The sequence below is a fragment of the Apodemus sylvaticus genome, chromosome 7, assembly GCF_947179515.1.
Source record: "Apodemus sylvaticus chromosome 7, mApoSyl1.1, whole genome shotgun sequence".
In the NCBI taxonomy this organism is placed as follows: Eukaryota; Metazoa; Chordata; class Mammalia; order Rodentia; family Muridae; genus Apodemus; species Apodemus sylvaticus.
This window is the reverse complement of record NC_067478.1, coordinates 22,723,010-22,740,050: the sequence shown is the minus strand read 5'-3', so window position 1 is coordinate 22,740,050 and position 17,041 is coordinate 22,723,010. Positions and strand designations below refer to the sequence as shown.

At 45.4% G+C, this 17,041-nt stretch overlaps 1 protein-coding gene across 1 annotated transcript in view; it reads right to left on the bottom strand.

The window, feature by feature from the left end:
• The window catches only part of Pccb (propionyl-CoA carboxylase subunit beta), a 50,138-nt gene extending 36,363 nt beyond the window's left edge, over window positions 1–13,775 (bottom strand). The window contains exons 1-5 of the mRNA XM_052187539.1: window positions 13,545–13,775; window positions 11,068–11,187; window positions 9,717–9,785; window positions 8,180–8,236; window positions 4,432–4,545 (exon numbers count right to left, since the gene is read on the bottom strand). Of these exons, the coding sequence (XP_052043499.1) occupies window positions 4,432–4,545; window positions 8,180–8,236; window positions 9,717–9,785; window positions 11,068–11,187; window positions 13,545–13,733 (549 nt within the window). The 5' untranslated portion in view covers window positions 13,734–13,775. The remainder of the gene's footprint in view (window positions 1–4,431; window positions 4,546–8,179; window positions 8,237–9,716; window positions 9,786–11,067; window positions 11,188–13,544) is intronic.
• Window positions 13,776–17,041: the final 3,266 nt, after the last annotated feature.

Below are 17,041 nucleotides of genomic sequence, written 5' to 3'. Positions count from 1 at the left end.
AAAACTCAGGACTCCAGAGGTCCTGAGTTCAATTCCCACCAACCACGTGATGGCTCACAACCATCTGTAATGGGATCCACACTCTTCTGGTGTGTCTGAAGACAGTTACAGTGTACTCATATACATAAAATGAATGGCGAAAAATGGAGAAAATTGAAGTGAACGAAAATGGCTCAACTCAACTAAATACAAAAGGGGGTGGAGCTATGGCTGGGCATGGTGGACTGGCATGGCGGGTGGAGCTCTGGCTGGGCATGGCAGCACATGCCTGTAAGCTCAGCAGACACAGGAGGATCTAGAGCCAGACAAGTATGAACTACATAGAAAGATTTTTCATTAAAAAAGGAGGAAACTGGGGGGTAGGGGAGTCCAGAAAGATGTCTCAGGGGATAAATGTGTTTGTTGCCAAGGCTGGTGACACAGCTTCCATCCTAGCATTCCTTTAGTGGAAGGAGAGAGTTAATCCTCACAAGTTGTTGTCTGACCTTCATGCATGCACTACACACACACACACACACACACACACACACACACAAAGGGGGCTCTGTGGTTAGGAGCACCTGCTGCTCTTCCAGGGAACCTACGTGCAGTTCCAACACCCAGCTAATGGCAGTTCACAGCTGCCTACTAACTCCAGCTCTAGGACAACCTGTGCCCTCTTCTGGTCTCCAGCAGGCACCTGTACACATGTGGCATGCACTCAGGCACAGAGGCACACGGCACGCACACACAAGCACATGCAAGTGCACATAAAATTTAAAAATTTTTAAAAGTCATAACCGAAGAATCCAGGCACCAAAAATCCACCTTAAGAGACTAACAGACTAGGCTTTTAAAAGATAATGTACTATTTATAGTTTTACTTTTAACAAGAGGACACAAAAATGCTGAGAAGAGGAAATTTAAAAATAACTGCTGTGCAGTGGTGGTGCACACCTTTAATCCCAGCACTTGGGAGGCAGGCAGGTGGATTTCTGAGTTTGAGGCCAGCCTGGTCTACAGAGTGATTTCCAGGACAGCCAGGCTACACAGAGAAACACTGTCTCAAAAAAAGAAAAAAAGAGAGAGAGATTAAAAAAAAAAGTTCCATGAGAGGAAAATATAGGGCCATGGTGGCTATGTTATCAGACAAAGTAACTTTAAAAAGTTATAAAATATTAAGCTATCATGTATGGACCAGGCACACTGGTACATGTCTTTAATCCCAGCACCTGAGAGGTAGAGGCAGCCTAAGCTAGCCTGGTCTACATAGTAAGTTCCAAAATAGCCAGAGCTACACAGAGAGACCCTCAAGAAACAAACAAAGCTATCGTGTATTAGGGCCCAATACACATAGAGAATAACAATCCTAAACATGTATACCAGAGGGCCAGAAAGACAGCTCATCAGGTAAAGGCCCGGCCACCGAGCATGAAGACCTGGGACTCACGTGGTAGAAGGAGCGACCTGACCACTGAAAGCTGTCCTAGACCACAGCACGCTCCGTGGCATGTACCCAAGCAAGTGCACCACAACATACATAAGTATAATTTTTAAAAATCTATATAATTGGGATGTAGAGATGGCTCAGCAGTTAAGAGCACTGACTGTTCTCCCAGAGGTCCTGAGTTCAATTCCCAGCAACCACAGGGTGGCTCATAACCATCTGTAATGGGATCTGATGCCTTCTTCTGGTGTGTCTGAAGACAGCTACAGTGTACTCATATACATAAAATGAATAAATAAATCTTTTTTTTTAAATCTATATAATTGAAAAATTAAAAAAAAATTAAAATGCCTGCAACTAATAGAGTCCTCAAATTGATAAATCAGCAAGAGCCTTAAAACCTAAGAAGCAACACCCTGGCAGACATGAAACGGGAGATGATCAGGTGCTCGATGATAATCAGAGATACCTCTCCTAATAACGGACAGCAGATTGATAAGTAAATAGTGAATTGGCCACTAAAAAACAATACATAACAAACTTTACAAGAGTCCATTGAACAGATGACATGTCCTTGAGCTGGGCAAGGTGGCTGGCTCAGGAGACTGAGGTAGGAAGCTAAGGTCAAGGCTGAATCTGTGGCTGGTGAAAGCACCGGGATAGCAGGTTCAAGGCCCTGGGTAATGACTCCACAACTACAGAAACTCACGATGTTTAACACACTGAACTGCATGTCACTGTGGGTGGATTTTTTTCAGTTAAATTTCAGCAAGGTAGGGGTTTTGTTTGCTTGGGGTTTTTTGTTTTTTTTTTTTAATGTCAAGGTCAGGGTAGGTACGGTAGCACAAGTCTTTAATCCTAGAATGTGGAAGGCAGAGACAGGGAGTTCTCTGTGAGTTCAAGACTAGCCTAGACTATGCAAGCTCCAGGTCAACCTGGGGCTATAAAGTGAGACCCAATCCAAAAGGAATTTTTAAAAATTAAACTAAGGTCATGAAAAACAAAGACTGCAAAACTGCCCCAAATTAAAGAAAGAAAATAAAGAGGTATGACAGTTGGGTTCATTCCAGGTCAGGAACAAAAGTTAAGGAAAAAGGGAGAGGAAAAAAGGGAGGGGGGAAGGGAAGAGACAGTAAGAGAGGAGGCAGGAGGAGAGAGAAGGAAAGAGAAGGAAAGGACTCTAATCAAGGGCTTTATTAAGGCCACTAGATAAAGCTATGGATATTAATAACAGACTGATGTTGCATCCCCTTTTATGTTTATATTCTGGTTAATGTTTCCAGGAAATACACAGTGAAGGCCTTAAAGAGCTAAAGGAAGCAAAATATCATCCATTAGCCCTCAATTGTTCCTAATGTAACATGCAAATATGTATTTCTAGAGAGAATGGTACATTGAGTCAGGGCAGCAGGTCTGGTTAAAGGGCACAGGACAGGGCTGGAGAGATGGCTCAGTGGTTAAGAGCACAGACTGCTCTTCCAGAGGTCCTGAGTTCAATTCCCAGCAACTGCATGGTGGCTCACAACCATCTGTATTGGGATGAATGGGATTCAATGCCGCTTCTGGTGTGTCTGAAGACAGCGACAGTATACTTATATGCATAAAATAATACAAACAAATCTTTAAAGGGCACAGCATAGATCTTGGAACTTGTTTCCCATGAGGTCTGAAATTACATCACAATTAAAAGTTACCAGAAAGTAACAACACAGCATCAATGAATGGCACAGTCCTGAGACAAGCAGGTGTTGCAAACAATTCATTCAGCACCACAGAACTCCAAGTTACTAAGGTCTGGTTCCTGGAAACCGCAGCAACCAGAGCCCCACAGCTTAAACATCTACAGATGATATCCCAAAACCCAGCCATATTCTGGGGGCCTCTTTTTTCCCCTATGTAACATACACATGGTTTCCAAACCATGAGCCGCAAAGACCTTCCAGACCTCTACTGGGCAAGCAAACACAGAACTAATGTTTCCTATGGTGGGCTAACCTTAGAACTGGGAGAGAAGAGTAAAAACCATATTTAGAACATACAAAAGCTGGGTAGCTTTTCTTTCTTTCTTTCTTTCTTTCTTTCTTTCTTTCTTTCTTTCTTTCTTTCTTTCTTTCTTTCTTTCTTTCTTTCTTTCTTTCTTTCTTTCTTTCCTTTCTTTCTTTCTGAGACAGGGTTTCTCAGTATAGCCCTGGCTGTCCTGGGACTCACTCTGTAGACCAGGCTGGCCTTGAACTCAGAAATCCACCTGCCTCTGCCTCCCAAGTGCTGGGATCAAAGGCGTGCACCACCACTGCCAGGCTAGCTTTTGAAGTAATGCACATACATTTACAATTTACCAAAGGTCTCTCACACACACATTTTAATAGATCGTGAAAGGCAGTGACCAGGGACAAGATATTTGTCATTCTGAAGGGGTGGGATGAATAGCTCTGGGCTGACCAGAAACTGCCTATATCCTCTCTCTCTCCTCTCAGACCCCCATCCCTGTCCCCCTCATCAGATGTTTCATATGTCAAATAGTGCAGGTATCTGCAATGATGTCCTCCAAGAGTTTCTGATAATGAGATTTGGAAAGATGTCTTTCTTCTTTGTATTACTGTTAAAACTGTGTTTAATAAGTAATTTTTAATGTTTAAAAAGAGAGTGCTTTTTTAAAAAAAAATCTTAATTCTAGCAAATCCGTTTAACATTCTTTACCATCTCTCTTGCTTAAAAAGAAAAATTAGATAGATAGATAGATAGATAGATAGATAGATAGATAGATAAGAAAAAGAAAAACATTTCCAAGTTCTCTCTCCTCATGAATGATCTTGAACTAATTATTTATCCAACAACTGGCCCTCTCTCAAGAACAAAGAGCAGGCTTTGCAGCCCAGTTGGCCAGTCATCCAGCCTTCATCCCACCCACGGTGGCAGTGACAGAGGGAGGATGGGGCAAAGGACAATATGGGAAGACTGGCACCAGCACAGACTTACAGAGGCAACTCTGTTAATAGGTTTCTCACCAGGAAGATGTCTGCGTAGCCGGCCAAGGACTCTACCCCCTCCTGGATTCTGGCGCCCCCGGAGTCATTGAGCCCGATCACTGGTGCTCCCACTGTTAGGGCCTGGTCCATGATCTAAAAACGGTATAGAAAATCTTATGAGACATCTGCTCCGGCTACCAAAAACAGCAATGACAAAGCCCCTTGCTGGGCCAAGGAGATAGCTTATGTCTTGGTGGGTGAAAGCATCATCAGAATAAGGGGACACAGCCTGTGCCCTGACAAGCTAAGTCCAGCTGCCCATCCTCAATAGCCTATTAAAGGAGCCAAATGAATAGTGAAAAGCAGAAAAGGGAGATTTATTCAGTGTGACCACACAGGGAAGAAAGACAAAGGAATCCAGAATCCACACACCCTAAGGCCATTTTCAGGAGTCTTGGAAATACTACAAGGTATGTGTCACTAAACAGTCCAGCAAGCTATCGTTCCTAACACCCCACCCCCACCTAGCTCCTCTCCTAGACTTTCCTACAAGGTCATCTGATGAGCTGTGAACCTTTCTCCAGTGGTTGTGGGATATCCACAAGAGAAGACTGCTTGGACATGGTTTAAGTCTTTATTAGCTGGCTGTTGACTATATTGTGTGTTCAGGATCCCAGTGTAGCCCTGAGTCTTTCTCAGGGTGAGTTTTTGAGCACAAAAATCCATGTTCTAGGTTGACATGCTTCAGTTAACAAGAACATTTAGCCAGAAGCTAAACTACAAAAGCCAAAAGGCAAGATTAGTACATTTAGAGACTTTTCCAGCACTATGGCCTTTGATAAATTAGGTCTGTTTTCATTTTTTTGGCAGGTGGTGCTGTCTACGTGCTGAGTTTTACAGCCTGAATGGTACTTCCATCATGGAGTCAGGTGTGCTAAGGTCTGAGGCCTGTTACACTAGAAGACAAGTCCCTCCTCTGGATGCCACCAGGGTCTCAGCCATCTCCCTCCCAGGGGGACATCCTTAGGAAGTTTACATTACTCATAGCCCATTTCATCAACAGTCCAGTAGCCAAAGAGGGGCACATGGGTATCTCTTTTCATTAGTGGTTGTTTAACCTTCCTAACGCTGTGACCCTTTAAGACACTGGCCCATATATTAACCTGAGCCCAGGCCAACTGCGATAGTTTCCTCCTGAGTTGCCAGCCCCCACAGCTTCGTGTGCAGCAAGCACCCTTGGACGGTTAGTGAAGCATGCTGACTTCATTATGCTAGGGAACCATCACAACCACAGCAGTAAAAAAAAAAAAAAAAAGGAAAACCAAGAAGGTTTAAAGGTAATTGGCTAGCCTGGTCATGAAGGTGCATGTCTTTAATCCCAGCAATTGGGAGGCAGAGGCGGGCAGCTCTCTGAGCTCGAGGCCAGCCTGGTCTATAGAGAGAGTTCCAGGACAGCCAAGGCTATACAGAGAAACCCCGTCTCAAAAAATAAAAGTGAAAAAAGGGAATTGCGTTAAGATCTCTAGAGGAGCACATGTCTAAATCCAGAAAGCTCCACTACAGAGGGAAACTTACCAGGCTATTAGTAATTCAGTATTACTTCCAAAATTCTCTGAACACCATCAATGCCAGCATTACTCCTCAGACCATCTCAGTCTAGTAGGTTGTATCTGAGGAGCTTTTCTCGTTTGGTTGGCTGCTTGAGGTTCTGTTTGTGTTCTAGTTTCTTCCTCAGCAGAATTTGGAATTGATTCCAAGGTCTGCTCACGTTATGCACATATCCTATCACACTCTCAACTCAATCCTCCAGAGGGTTTTTAAACCTTCATGCAGGGGCTGAAGAGACGGCTCAGTGGTTAAGAGCACTTGCTCTTGCAAAAGACCCCAATTCAGTTCCTAGAGTCCACAGGGCAGTTCACAACCATCTGTACCTCCAGTTCTAGAGGATGCAACGCCCTCTTCTGGCCTCTGCATGCACCAGGCACACAGTACACAGACATGGACATAGGCAAAAATAAACAACTTCTTTTTATTTAAAAAAAAAAAAAAAACCTACTGTTATGTCACACAATCTTTGTACTGCTCTTTACATTTTAGTGCCTGGACTCTCTGCCTAGATCTATTCTTGGGATTCCCAGAATCTCAGTGTGGCTTTGAATGTATACGTGAGTTAGAGAAATTTTACATTTTCACCGGTATGAACGCTAGACAGTGCCTAACGCTTCATTTACTTATGAACTCACACCTGTGCCTTTGCCATTATTAGAAACCAGAAGCTTCTGCTACATTAAAACTGCTGAGCACCAGGATGTTTTCACTTGAGCCTTCTTTGAATTACACCAGTTAAAAAATTCACTAAGTCTCATTATTTAATGCACTCATAAGTACATATATTAATGAGCCAGACAGAGTGGAACATGCCTTCAGTCCCAGCACTCGGGAGGGAGGCAGAGGCAGGTGGACTGAAGTGAACTTGGCCTAATGCTACTTGTGTTATAATGTTAATTTTGGTCCCCAAAACTGTTGGCAGGAGTGTCTGCACCTGAGACACTGGGAGACCCTGTCCCAAGTTGGCCCCAGTTGGTAAATAAAGACGCCAGCACCCAGCGGCTGGGCAAGACAGAGGTGGGACGTTTAGGATTCCCAGGCTGGAGAGGAAGAAGAGAATCACCATGAGAGGGGTGTGGGACAGACCAGCCATGTAAAAATTCGGGTAAGTGACTCTAGTGGTCACTTCCCTGACTGGGTCTGGGGTAGCAGAGATGAAATATAGATTTTAAAGGATGTTAATTCCAGAATATCAGAGGGCAGTGCTTGCTAGCCGCAGGAAGGATTAGAAGTGCCTAGCCTTTGAGCTTGTGTGTGTGTGTGTGTGTGTGTGTGTGTGTCTGTCTGTCTGTCTGTCTTTCATTCTTGAATCCAGAGAGCTCCTGGGTAGGTCCTGCTTGAGTGCTACCCACCAAGAGCTAAAGCGGTTAACTAATTTGCAGCTACAGTGGATTCTGGATCTGAGGCCAGCTTGGTTTACAGAGCAAGTTCCAGAACATCCAGGACTACACAAAAAAACCCTTTCATATAACAACAACGACAACATATATTACAGATATGCTTTTGAATGCTTTCACTCCTCACAGGCATAGGCCAGAGGAAACTACCAAGTATCTTTCTCAATCACCCCCAATCTTATTTTTTGAGACAGAGTCTCTCAATGAACCCAAACCTCGATGTTCTAGGTACGCTGGCTGGCGAGCAAACGTCCAGGATCCGTCTACTCCCCAAAGCTGGGGTTACAAGCATGTGTGGCCGTGCTTGGCTTTTAGGTAGGAGCTGGGGATCTGAACTCAGGTGCTTCGGTCTTCACACCAAGTACTCACACCCACTGTACCATCTCTCCAGCCCTCAAGTACTCACACCCACTGTACCATCTCTCCAGCCCTCAAGCCTTGTAATCTTAGATCTTATTATGCTAATGGAGAAATGTGAGGGTTGCCAGGAGGACAGGTTCACACATATAACCTCAGCACCGGGGCAGAGGAAGGCAGGGAGCTAAGGAGAGATGAGAAGGGGGAGGAGAAGCGAAGAGAATGGATGGAACAAATGTAGGTGTAGACCTTACCAGGGTCACATAGACAGTAGGAAAATATTTTCAGAAGTGAGCTGAGGGTCCCCTCTTGCACAGATCTGCTCCAGTTCATAACCAGCTCCACTCACTGCACCCCACAACACTCAGCGTGTGCCACATAAACTGGCAGAAGCCCTGGGTTGATTCTCAATAGGAAACACTTACTTTGCAGATCTTTTGAGCATGTGCTCCTGACAGACTGCCTCCAAAAACTGTAAAATCCTGAAAAGAAAAACATTTAAAGCAGCAGGTAAAACATAAGGACTAGGTAGAGCCGGAGACCCAATGGAAAGTGGGAAGAAACACTTTAACACACTGTTAAAGGAAAAGAAAAAAACCCCTCTAACTCATAGATTATCCCCCAAGTTAGTTAATAAAATATCTTAAAGGGAGTTTGTGTAGGATCGGGGGTCAAAAGACTTAGTCTTTGTTCTACAAAATGACTCAGCTCTGAGGCAGTAGCTCAAGTAGGATTAAGCCTGTTAGACTCTAGCAGTGTCAGACAAACAAACATCGCCACTTCCAGCATTCTTCCATGGCTTCTGCAGCCACTCCTGCCTCCAAGTTCCTACCCTGTGTGAGTTCCAGTCCTGACTTCCTTTGGTGATAACAACAGTGTGGAAGTGTAAGCTGAATAAACTCTTTCCTCCCCAACTTGCTTCTTGGTCATGATGTTTTGTGCAGGAATAGAAACCCTGACTAAGACACTGTGTCAGGTAACACACAGACTCTAGAGATTAAAATTTTGGACATGTAGGGCTAAAGAGATGGCTCAGCCATTAGGAAAACTGGCTACTCTTCCAAAGGATCCAGGTTTGATTCCCAGCACCCACTTGGTGCTCATAACCATCTGTAACCCCATATTCAGGCCATTATGACGCCCTCTTCTGGCATACACATGGTACAAGAACATATTAGCAGGCAAACACCCATACACATAAAATACTATTTTAAAAAAAGCAGTTTGTACATGACATACATCTTTGTAGGATTCTGCCTACAAGGTCCACCTCAGATCTCAGTGTACACCAACTTCACCTCTCTTGATGGAACCTCCCACAATGTATTTGAGTATTTTCAAAAAAGCCCAGAGCTCAGGGACCCATGCTTTTAAGAATCAATTTCTTCCACTTGGGTTGCATCTGGATCCTCCATGCAGCCCAGAACTCCATGAGCCACAGCCACACAACACAGTCAGAGGAATCGACTCATTCTCTGAACAACTTCACACAAGCCTACTGCCCTGCCACCACCTCTCAGACAAAGACAAAGGCTCCTCCTTCCTAAGGAGAAAACAGCATTAAGACTTACATATGAGGCTGGAGAGATGGCTCAGCGGTTAAGAGCACTAACTGCTCTCTTCCAGAGGTCCTGAGTTCAAATCCCAGCAACCACATGGTGGCTCACAACCATCTGTAATGGAGTCTCATGCCCTCTTCTGGTGTGTCTGAAGACAGTGACACTGCACTCAAATACATAAAATTAATAAATAAATCTTAAAAAAAAAAAAAAAAGACTACATCTGAACACACACACACACCAAAAAAAAAAAAAAAAAAAAAAAAAAAAAAGGAAATCTGTCATGTCTGTCATGTGCCCCAAACTATAAGCAAGATTTCATTTCCCTAAACTGTTTTCTTTCACATACTTTGTTCCTGGTTCTACCTTTAGGTAAGTTTCATTTACTGAAGTTTGGACATACCTGACTGAAGACATAAACCAATCGTCCATTGATTCGGCCCCGTCCAGTGACCACACTATCTCCAGGAAACTATCAGAAAAATGGAAAAAATAAAGGTTTAAAAAAAAAAAAAGAACAACTTCCTTTTTGTGTTTCTTTGTGTAGCCCTGGCTGTCCTAGAACTTGCTTTGTGCACCAGGCTGGCCTCGAACTCACAGATCTGACTTCCTCTGCCTCCCGAGTGCTGGGATTTAAGGAATGCACCACCACTGCCCAGTGAAAATATTTCTTATGGTCAAGTTGGCATCATGCCTTAGTGAAAAACAAAAGGCCAAATGTTCTACGGTTTGGTTAGAAGAAGGTTCAAACCAAAAACCAAAGCTTGGTTTAGTCCTCAGTACACCAAAAATAATAATAATAATAATAATAATAATAATAATAATAATAATAATTGGAAATAAAGGCAAAATAACTGTAAGAGGTGCTGCCCGGCCATTTACTCTTGAGATGAACACATAAGGAAACACAGAACAGCTTGGCATAGAGGCACATGCCTGGAATCCCAGCAAAACTAAGGAGAAAGAATCACTGCAAGTCTGAGCTCAGCCTTGGCTACACAGTAGCATCCTGAGCCCACTCTTTCTCACAGAAACTCCAGCATCAGTGTGCCCATAAAGACTCGGATGGATAGAGCCTGCCGAGTTTACATCTTTAGTCACAGACAGCAGATATGCAGAAAACTGGACCAAAAGATAATCCCTGGGGCTGGAGAGATGGCTCAGTGGGTAAGAGCACTGACTGCTCTTCCAGAGTTCCTGAGTTCAATTCCCAGCAACCACATAGTGACTCACAACCATCTGTAATGGGAATCCAGTGCCATCTTCTGGTGTGTCTGAAGACAGCGACAATGTGCTCACATACAAGAAAGAAAGAAATCTTTAAAAAAAAAAAATACAGATAATCCAAAGAGCTTCACACACCTATGAAAAGCAATCTGGATGTGCAAAAAAAGAAAAGAAAAGAAAGAGAGAGAGAGAGAGAGAGAGAGAGAGAGAGAGAGAGAGAGAGAGAGAGAGAGAGAAGGAAAGAAAGAAAGAAAGAAAGAAAGAAGGAAAGAAAGAAAGAAAGAAAGAAAGAAAGAAAGAAAGAAAGAAAGAAAGAAAGAAAGAAAGAAAGAAAGAAAGAAAGGAGAGAGAAAAGCTGTCTGGTTTTACTGGACTCAAAGACATCGTCTACAGACAAAGATGAAGCCAGGAGGGAACGCAAAGGCCCAGCAAGTCTGACGTAAAAAGCTATGTGGACTCGTTGCTCTGGTGGGAAGGCCAGCAAGCCACGGAAGTGTTCACACCACCACTGGAACAGATAAAGGCACCTTATTCTTATCGGCAGCCATCCCGAAGTCCGCACATCTGTGTTCCACAAACATGTCGCTCTCCACGAAGCTGCCAGGATCCAGCAGAAGACTGATCCGCTCCCGGGCTGTTAGCTTTCCCTACAACACAAGGATCTGTTGGTGATGTCACCACAGGCCAAGTTAACACGCAAGTAAGACGTGCTGGCAGGAAAGCTGGGGGGGGGGGGGGCGCAGGCTTTCAGCCTTTGCCCCAGTGTAAAAGGCTCTGTTCCATCTGTTCTCGCCCAAGGTAGACAGGCGCTAGTAACAGCAGGGTAGATGGGGTGCGCGGGAGCCATTTGCCTGTGGAAGGAAACTCAAGGAGGAGTGAAGAAACTGAGGCAGGCTTAGTGAGGGTCAGAGATGTACAGGCTCTTCAGAGAAGCACTCTTCAGCCAGGCACAACCCCTCCCCTCCAGCTCTCTGCCTCCATCCCAGGGCACTCACGGGTCCTCCGCCTTGCCTTCACAAGGGCTCGCTCTTCTTCTGTCCTAAGGTAGGAATCTCTGCTTAAAGACACTATAACTGACAAAGCCAGGATCCCATAGCAGGGAACTGTGGAGGACAGGGGAAGACGCCAAGTGCTGGAGAGTTTCTTGGCTTGGGGGGTGTTCTAACGACAAAGAAAAGAAAATGGCTGGAGATACAGTTCAAATGGAGGAGGGCTTGCCTATTGTGTACAAAAGCACTGGGTTCAATTCCCAGTAACACATATACCACTAATGGTAGTGAATGCCTATAATCCCAGAGCTGGGAGTTGGGGGCGGGGCCGGGGTGTCTAGAGGCAGAGGGATCAGAAGCATCATCCTTGGCTGCAAAGAAAAATCAAGGCCAACCTGGGCTGCGTGAGATCCTAATTCAAGATTTCCTTTCAGATGAAGTTGAATCCTCAATCTACCAAAAGCCTCCATGTCTTAGGCTCCCAAAACCTCAAATCCATAAATTCCTTGGCCTTCTGTGTTACAAAAGCAACACATAGACATATTAAACAAACAAGAAAAAATGTTAAAACTTTAAATTAGTTATTCTAAGAAAATAGTGAAAGCCAATGAGGTTGTAGAAAACAAATTTACTTTTGGGGGGGGGATCTAACAACTACATAGATGATAGATAGATAGATAGAAGATAGATTGACAGGTAGACTGATACATTTTAAAATATTCATATTTTCTGATCCTCTTTTAGGTCATTTGACTACTCACAGACATAATGAAAAACTTGCTTAAAGGGAACACAAACCAGCCTCCCAACTAAACAAGCTCTGAGAGCAGAAACCAGCTCTGAGGGCCTTAATCTAAGGGTATCGGGGTCGGCCTGGGGAGGAACAGGCAACTGAGCAGGGGTGTCCCAAGAGAGCGGTTACCAGAGCAGCGACAGGCTTTCCCAGGAAACATAATAGCCCTTCAGTAGGACCCCAAGGGAAAGAGGGCTCATGGCTCACAGCAAACTTTTCAACCACATTTACATCCCTAAGTGTCAAGAGTAGTAGTTATTCTTGAGCATTTTCTAAATCAACATTTGACCTCGACTTAAGACCCAGATTTTCACACCTTTGAGTAGGACTTGTATGCCCTTCACAGGGAGCGCTTCCCCTAGGGCACCTTCCGGTTAACTTATCCAGCCCTTCGGTCCCGACTCACACAGGAGTCAAGGACACACTGGGCAAGTCTGGTTTCAAGTCTAGGGTCATCTCTACAGCTCCTGTTTTTTCTGCTGCTAAATGGCCTCCCCAGAAGGAGCGCAAATGTGATTCCTGCCTGAAAATCCAGGCAGTGATTCCGTGCCTCCGAAGCTCACAGCAGAATAGCATGAGAGTTTATAGAAAGTCCACCTATGCAGCAGATCAATACAGAAAAGAAACTCTCAAGAGGCCGACGTGACTTCATCAGGCACAGGCGTCCCAAGTCCCCAGTACGCATGGAGACCCCACCCCAGGTTAATGTGAACGTAACCAAGTTTTTTTCTAATACTTCTTGCCTCGGTTTTACAGCTTCCTTCTCGTTGAAGGAGGGGGGGGGGGGAGAACAGCCATAATCTCTTTCAGGCGGCGGGAAAACAATCCGGTCTTTTAAATTCAGAGATTGTGGACGATTAGTGAAGCAATCTTATTCTAACAAGATGTGGAAGGCATTATTCTGTTTACCCAGCTTTCTAAAGACCAGCTTCCCAAAAGTTCATAGCTGCTAAGTGAAGCTCAGCTGGAGACAAGTCAAATCCACCCATCCCATCAGTGCTCCCCCCCCGCCCCCCGCCCCACCGCCTGGGGACCTCCCTAAGAGTGCAGATGCTCGCCCCAGGCTGACACCCGAGGGGGCTCTAGGTTCTCCAGGTTAAAGTTCTCGCCGCGCCCCTCCCAGGCACAGCGCCTATTGGCTGGAAGGCTCGCGCAACACGGCCCGGCGCGCTGTGATTGGTCGAGAGCGGAGGGGCGAGATGCACCGGTGCCCTGGACTCACTCGCTTGTGCTGCGCGTCGATGCGGCGCTGGCCTCCTCCCAGTAATGCGGCTTGGCGCTTGTTGTCGATGCGTTCGTTAACTGAAACCGGCTGGCTGCAAAGGCTGCGGATCGTGGTGCTGAGACCGCAATTCAGAACGCTGAGCCTCGTTCCAGCTGCCACCGCCCGAATTCGAATCGCCGCCGCCATTTTTTTTTAACTCTGCCAGCGTGCCACTCACACGCTGCACCTCAGGACGCATGCGCAGAGAGCATAGCCATAGCGGGTCTGCGCCTGCGCGTCGTCGCTGGCACCAAAGCTCCTAGCAGTCACTGGCTTGTGTTCTGGCTCGCGTTCTGGCTCAAGCCGGTCCTGTACTGGTGTATTAGGAAATGCCTGCCTCTCAGGTGGCTGCACAGAACAAGGACTTCATTTAGATAGCGTTAGCCATCCAAACCCCAGGCTTCGTCGCCCCACTTGCCTCACAAACGAATAGATAATAAGCTCTAACCAACTTTTTCCAAATGCTGTGCCAGGTTTTGCTCTTACAACTTAGCCTTGAAATAATTTATATCCTTATTTTACAGATGAGAGACACAAGAATAGAAGTGGGCTTGCACGGAGTCAAGACTGAAATGTTTTGTGAGCTACTTATTGAGCTTCAGAGAGGGTCTCTTTAAGGGGAGAGGAGCTGGGGAGCTACTTGGCTCAGTGGTTAAAGCCTTTGCCAACATGAGTATGAGGACCAAAATAGGGTCCCCAAACTCAGTGAAGCCAGAGTAATGAGTGTCTATACGGAGAGGTTGCCTAGGCAAGATAGCTGACAGAAATAAAAGAATCCCAGGAAAGTCACGGACCAGCCCTGTTATGTGCAGCAGCAAATGAGACCCAATCCTCACACAAATAAGGGGACCATTGACACCCCATGTTATCCTGTGACTTCCACATGTGCACACCCAAACTCTGATACATGTACTGGCTGGTTTTGTGTGTCAACTTGACAGAGGCTGGAGTTATCACAGAGAAAGGAGTTTCAGGTGGGGAAGTGCCTCTATGAGATCCAGCTGTGGGGCATTTTCTCAATTAGTGATCAAGGGAGCAGGTCCCCTTGTGGGTAGTACCACCCCTGGGCTGGTGCTCTTGGGTTCTATAAGAGAGCAGGCTGAGCAAGCCAGGGGAAGCAAGACAGTAAGAAACATCCCTCCATGGCCTCTATATCAGCTCCTGCTTCCTGACCTGCTTGAGTTCCAGGCCTGACTTCCTTTGGTGATGAACAGCTGTGTGGAAATGTAAGCTCAATAAACTCTTTCCTCCCCAACTTGCTTCTTGGTCATGATGTTTGTGCAGGAATAAAAACCCTGACTAAGACAACACATGAGGCTTGTTTGTTTGTTTGTTTGTTTTTTATGTTTGTTAAGTTCATGACAAGACACAAAATGGTGAAGTAAACTTTCAGGGACCATTGTGTTAGGTATCAGGACAGCTGCTCCATAGGGTTTTATAGTAGGGGAGAGAAGCTGGCCTCAACCCTCAATACCAAAGATAAGATTTATTGGAGTGGGAGTTCAATGGATAGAAAATTAACAGGGAACACAGGGTAAGGAACAATCTGACAAACTTAGCCCATGCATTGCTGAAGGCAAACCAGGATGCTCAGACACAGTTGGGGGACAGTGGAAAAGGAACCTTACCAAAATGAGGGTGGTCCCTTACTGAGGGTGGAAGATTCTTGCATAACTGATTTAGCAGGATTCTTGGCAAGGCTACCCCTCTAGACGAGAGGAGCCAAGGTTAGTTCTAGTCAAGAGGATGCTCAGTAGAGCCTGACCAAAGTTTGGTCAAGGAGAGAATCCTGCCAACACAGCAGCTTTGACATTAGTTGGGAGGAGGTGGGAAAAGTAAACTTGGTCCCAAATGCTTGGACTCAGACCCACTGCATCAGAGAGTGGGGTGGGTGGGGCTGCTGACCTCTATCGCAAGGGCCCTTTAGTCAGTGCAGATGCTAACATCTAAGAATCGCTGCTCTAGAGCTTTTGAAAACTATTCTTAATGCTTTCCCATTTGTTTACCCAGCTAAGTGGCAGGTCTTTAAGGCAAAGTACAAGGTACATATTTCTCATTCTTAGCCACAAAAAAATCCTGCCAGAGTTGATTATTAACCCTTCCTAGATCCACCGCACTGCAGGACTCCCATAGAGTTCAAATTCTGGCCTGAGACTTTAATGTTAATGTCATTTATTTTATTGATTTTCATTTACCTTTTGAAGCATGGTCTGATGTATGTAGCTCTCCTTAACTGGCCTGGAACTCATGATGGAGATCAAGTTGTCCTGAAACACAGAGATCCACCTGCCTCAGCCTTTCAAGTACTGGAATTAAACAGTGAATAACCATCGTTGTGCCAAGAACTTGAACTACGACCACAAGTTGTATTTTTTTAGATCAAGAATTGTTTCCCTCGACATAGACAGAGGCTGGATGCCCAAAGTCTGAAGTCTCCTGACTGGGCAAGGACCACCTACATCTACTGGACACCAGATGAGAGAGCCCTTAGTCCTGCTTTAAGGACTGTAATAATCTAGAGAGGTAGACAAGGGGCTGGCTTTGTGAGAGCCCGAGCAGTTCTGTGTGTTTAGAATATCTGTGAGAAGATAAGAAGCAACGGTGGAAGAAACAGGGGCCTGGTATGGTAGCACACACCTTCAATCCCAGCCCTTGGGAACCAGGGGCAAAAGGATCCCTGTGTGTCTGAGGCCAACCCAGTCTACATAGGAAGTTCTTAGATCATTCAGGGCTTTAAAAAAAAATTCTGATTGTTCATATTCACACACATGCACTTAAATTCGGTTACATCTCCAACTTTTGGAGGAATGGTGGCAAATCAGACTATGAAGAGTTGGACGTTTCTACAATTGGGACTTTGGGGGGAGGTCATTAAGTCTCAGAACCACAAGAGACTACCTAGGGTAATGGTTTTTTGTTTTTCAACTTTTCCCCCCCTTTCCTTTTCCCTCTTGCTCTGGCCTTGCTCACTCCAGTCCATAGGTGTTTGTTTTTGTTTATTTGTTTCTCATTCTATGGATGGTTGTGAGCCACCATGTGTTGGCTGGGATTTGAACTCAGACCTCCAGAAGAGCAGTCAGTGCTCTTAACCGCTGAGCCATCTCACCAACCATAACTAGGGTGCTCTTAACACGTGCCAGCTCTCCCAGCATCACGTTACCTGTGGCTCCGCCCTGCGTTCTTCACCCCGCCCCCACAGTAAACCTCTCCCAGGGGCTGACCCATGTCTCCTTTGGCCTCTTGGTCAGTTAGTAGCTCCTCTCTTGCTCTCAGTTCTTCTCTCTCCTCTCAGAGTCCAGTTTAGTGTACCAGCCATGTTCAGCCTGCACTCCTCCTCTACTTGCTCTCTACAATATATGTCGTCTCCACACTTAGGAGTAGACCTGTCCCTCCTCCTTTATTTCATTTTTTCTTTCCCAGGTGAGGGCAGTGGGACTCCCTTGTTTCAGAGTTTC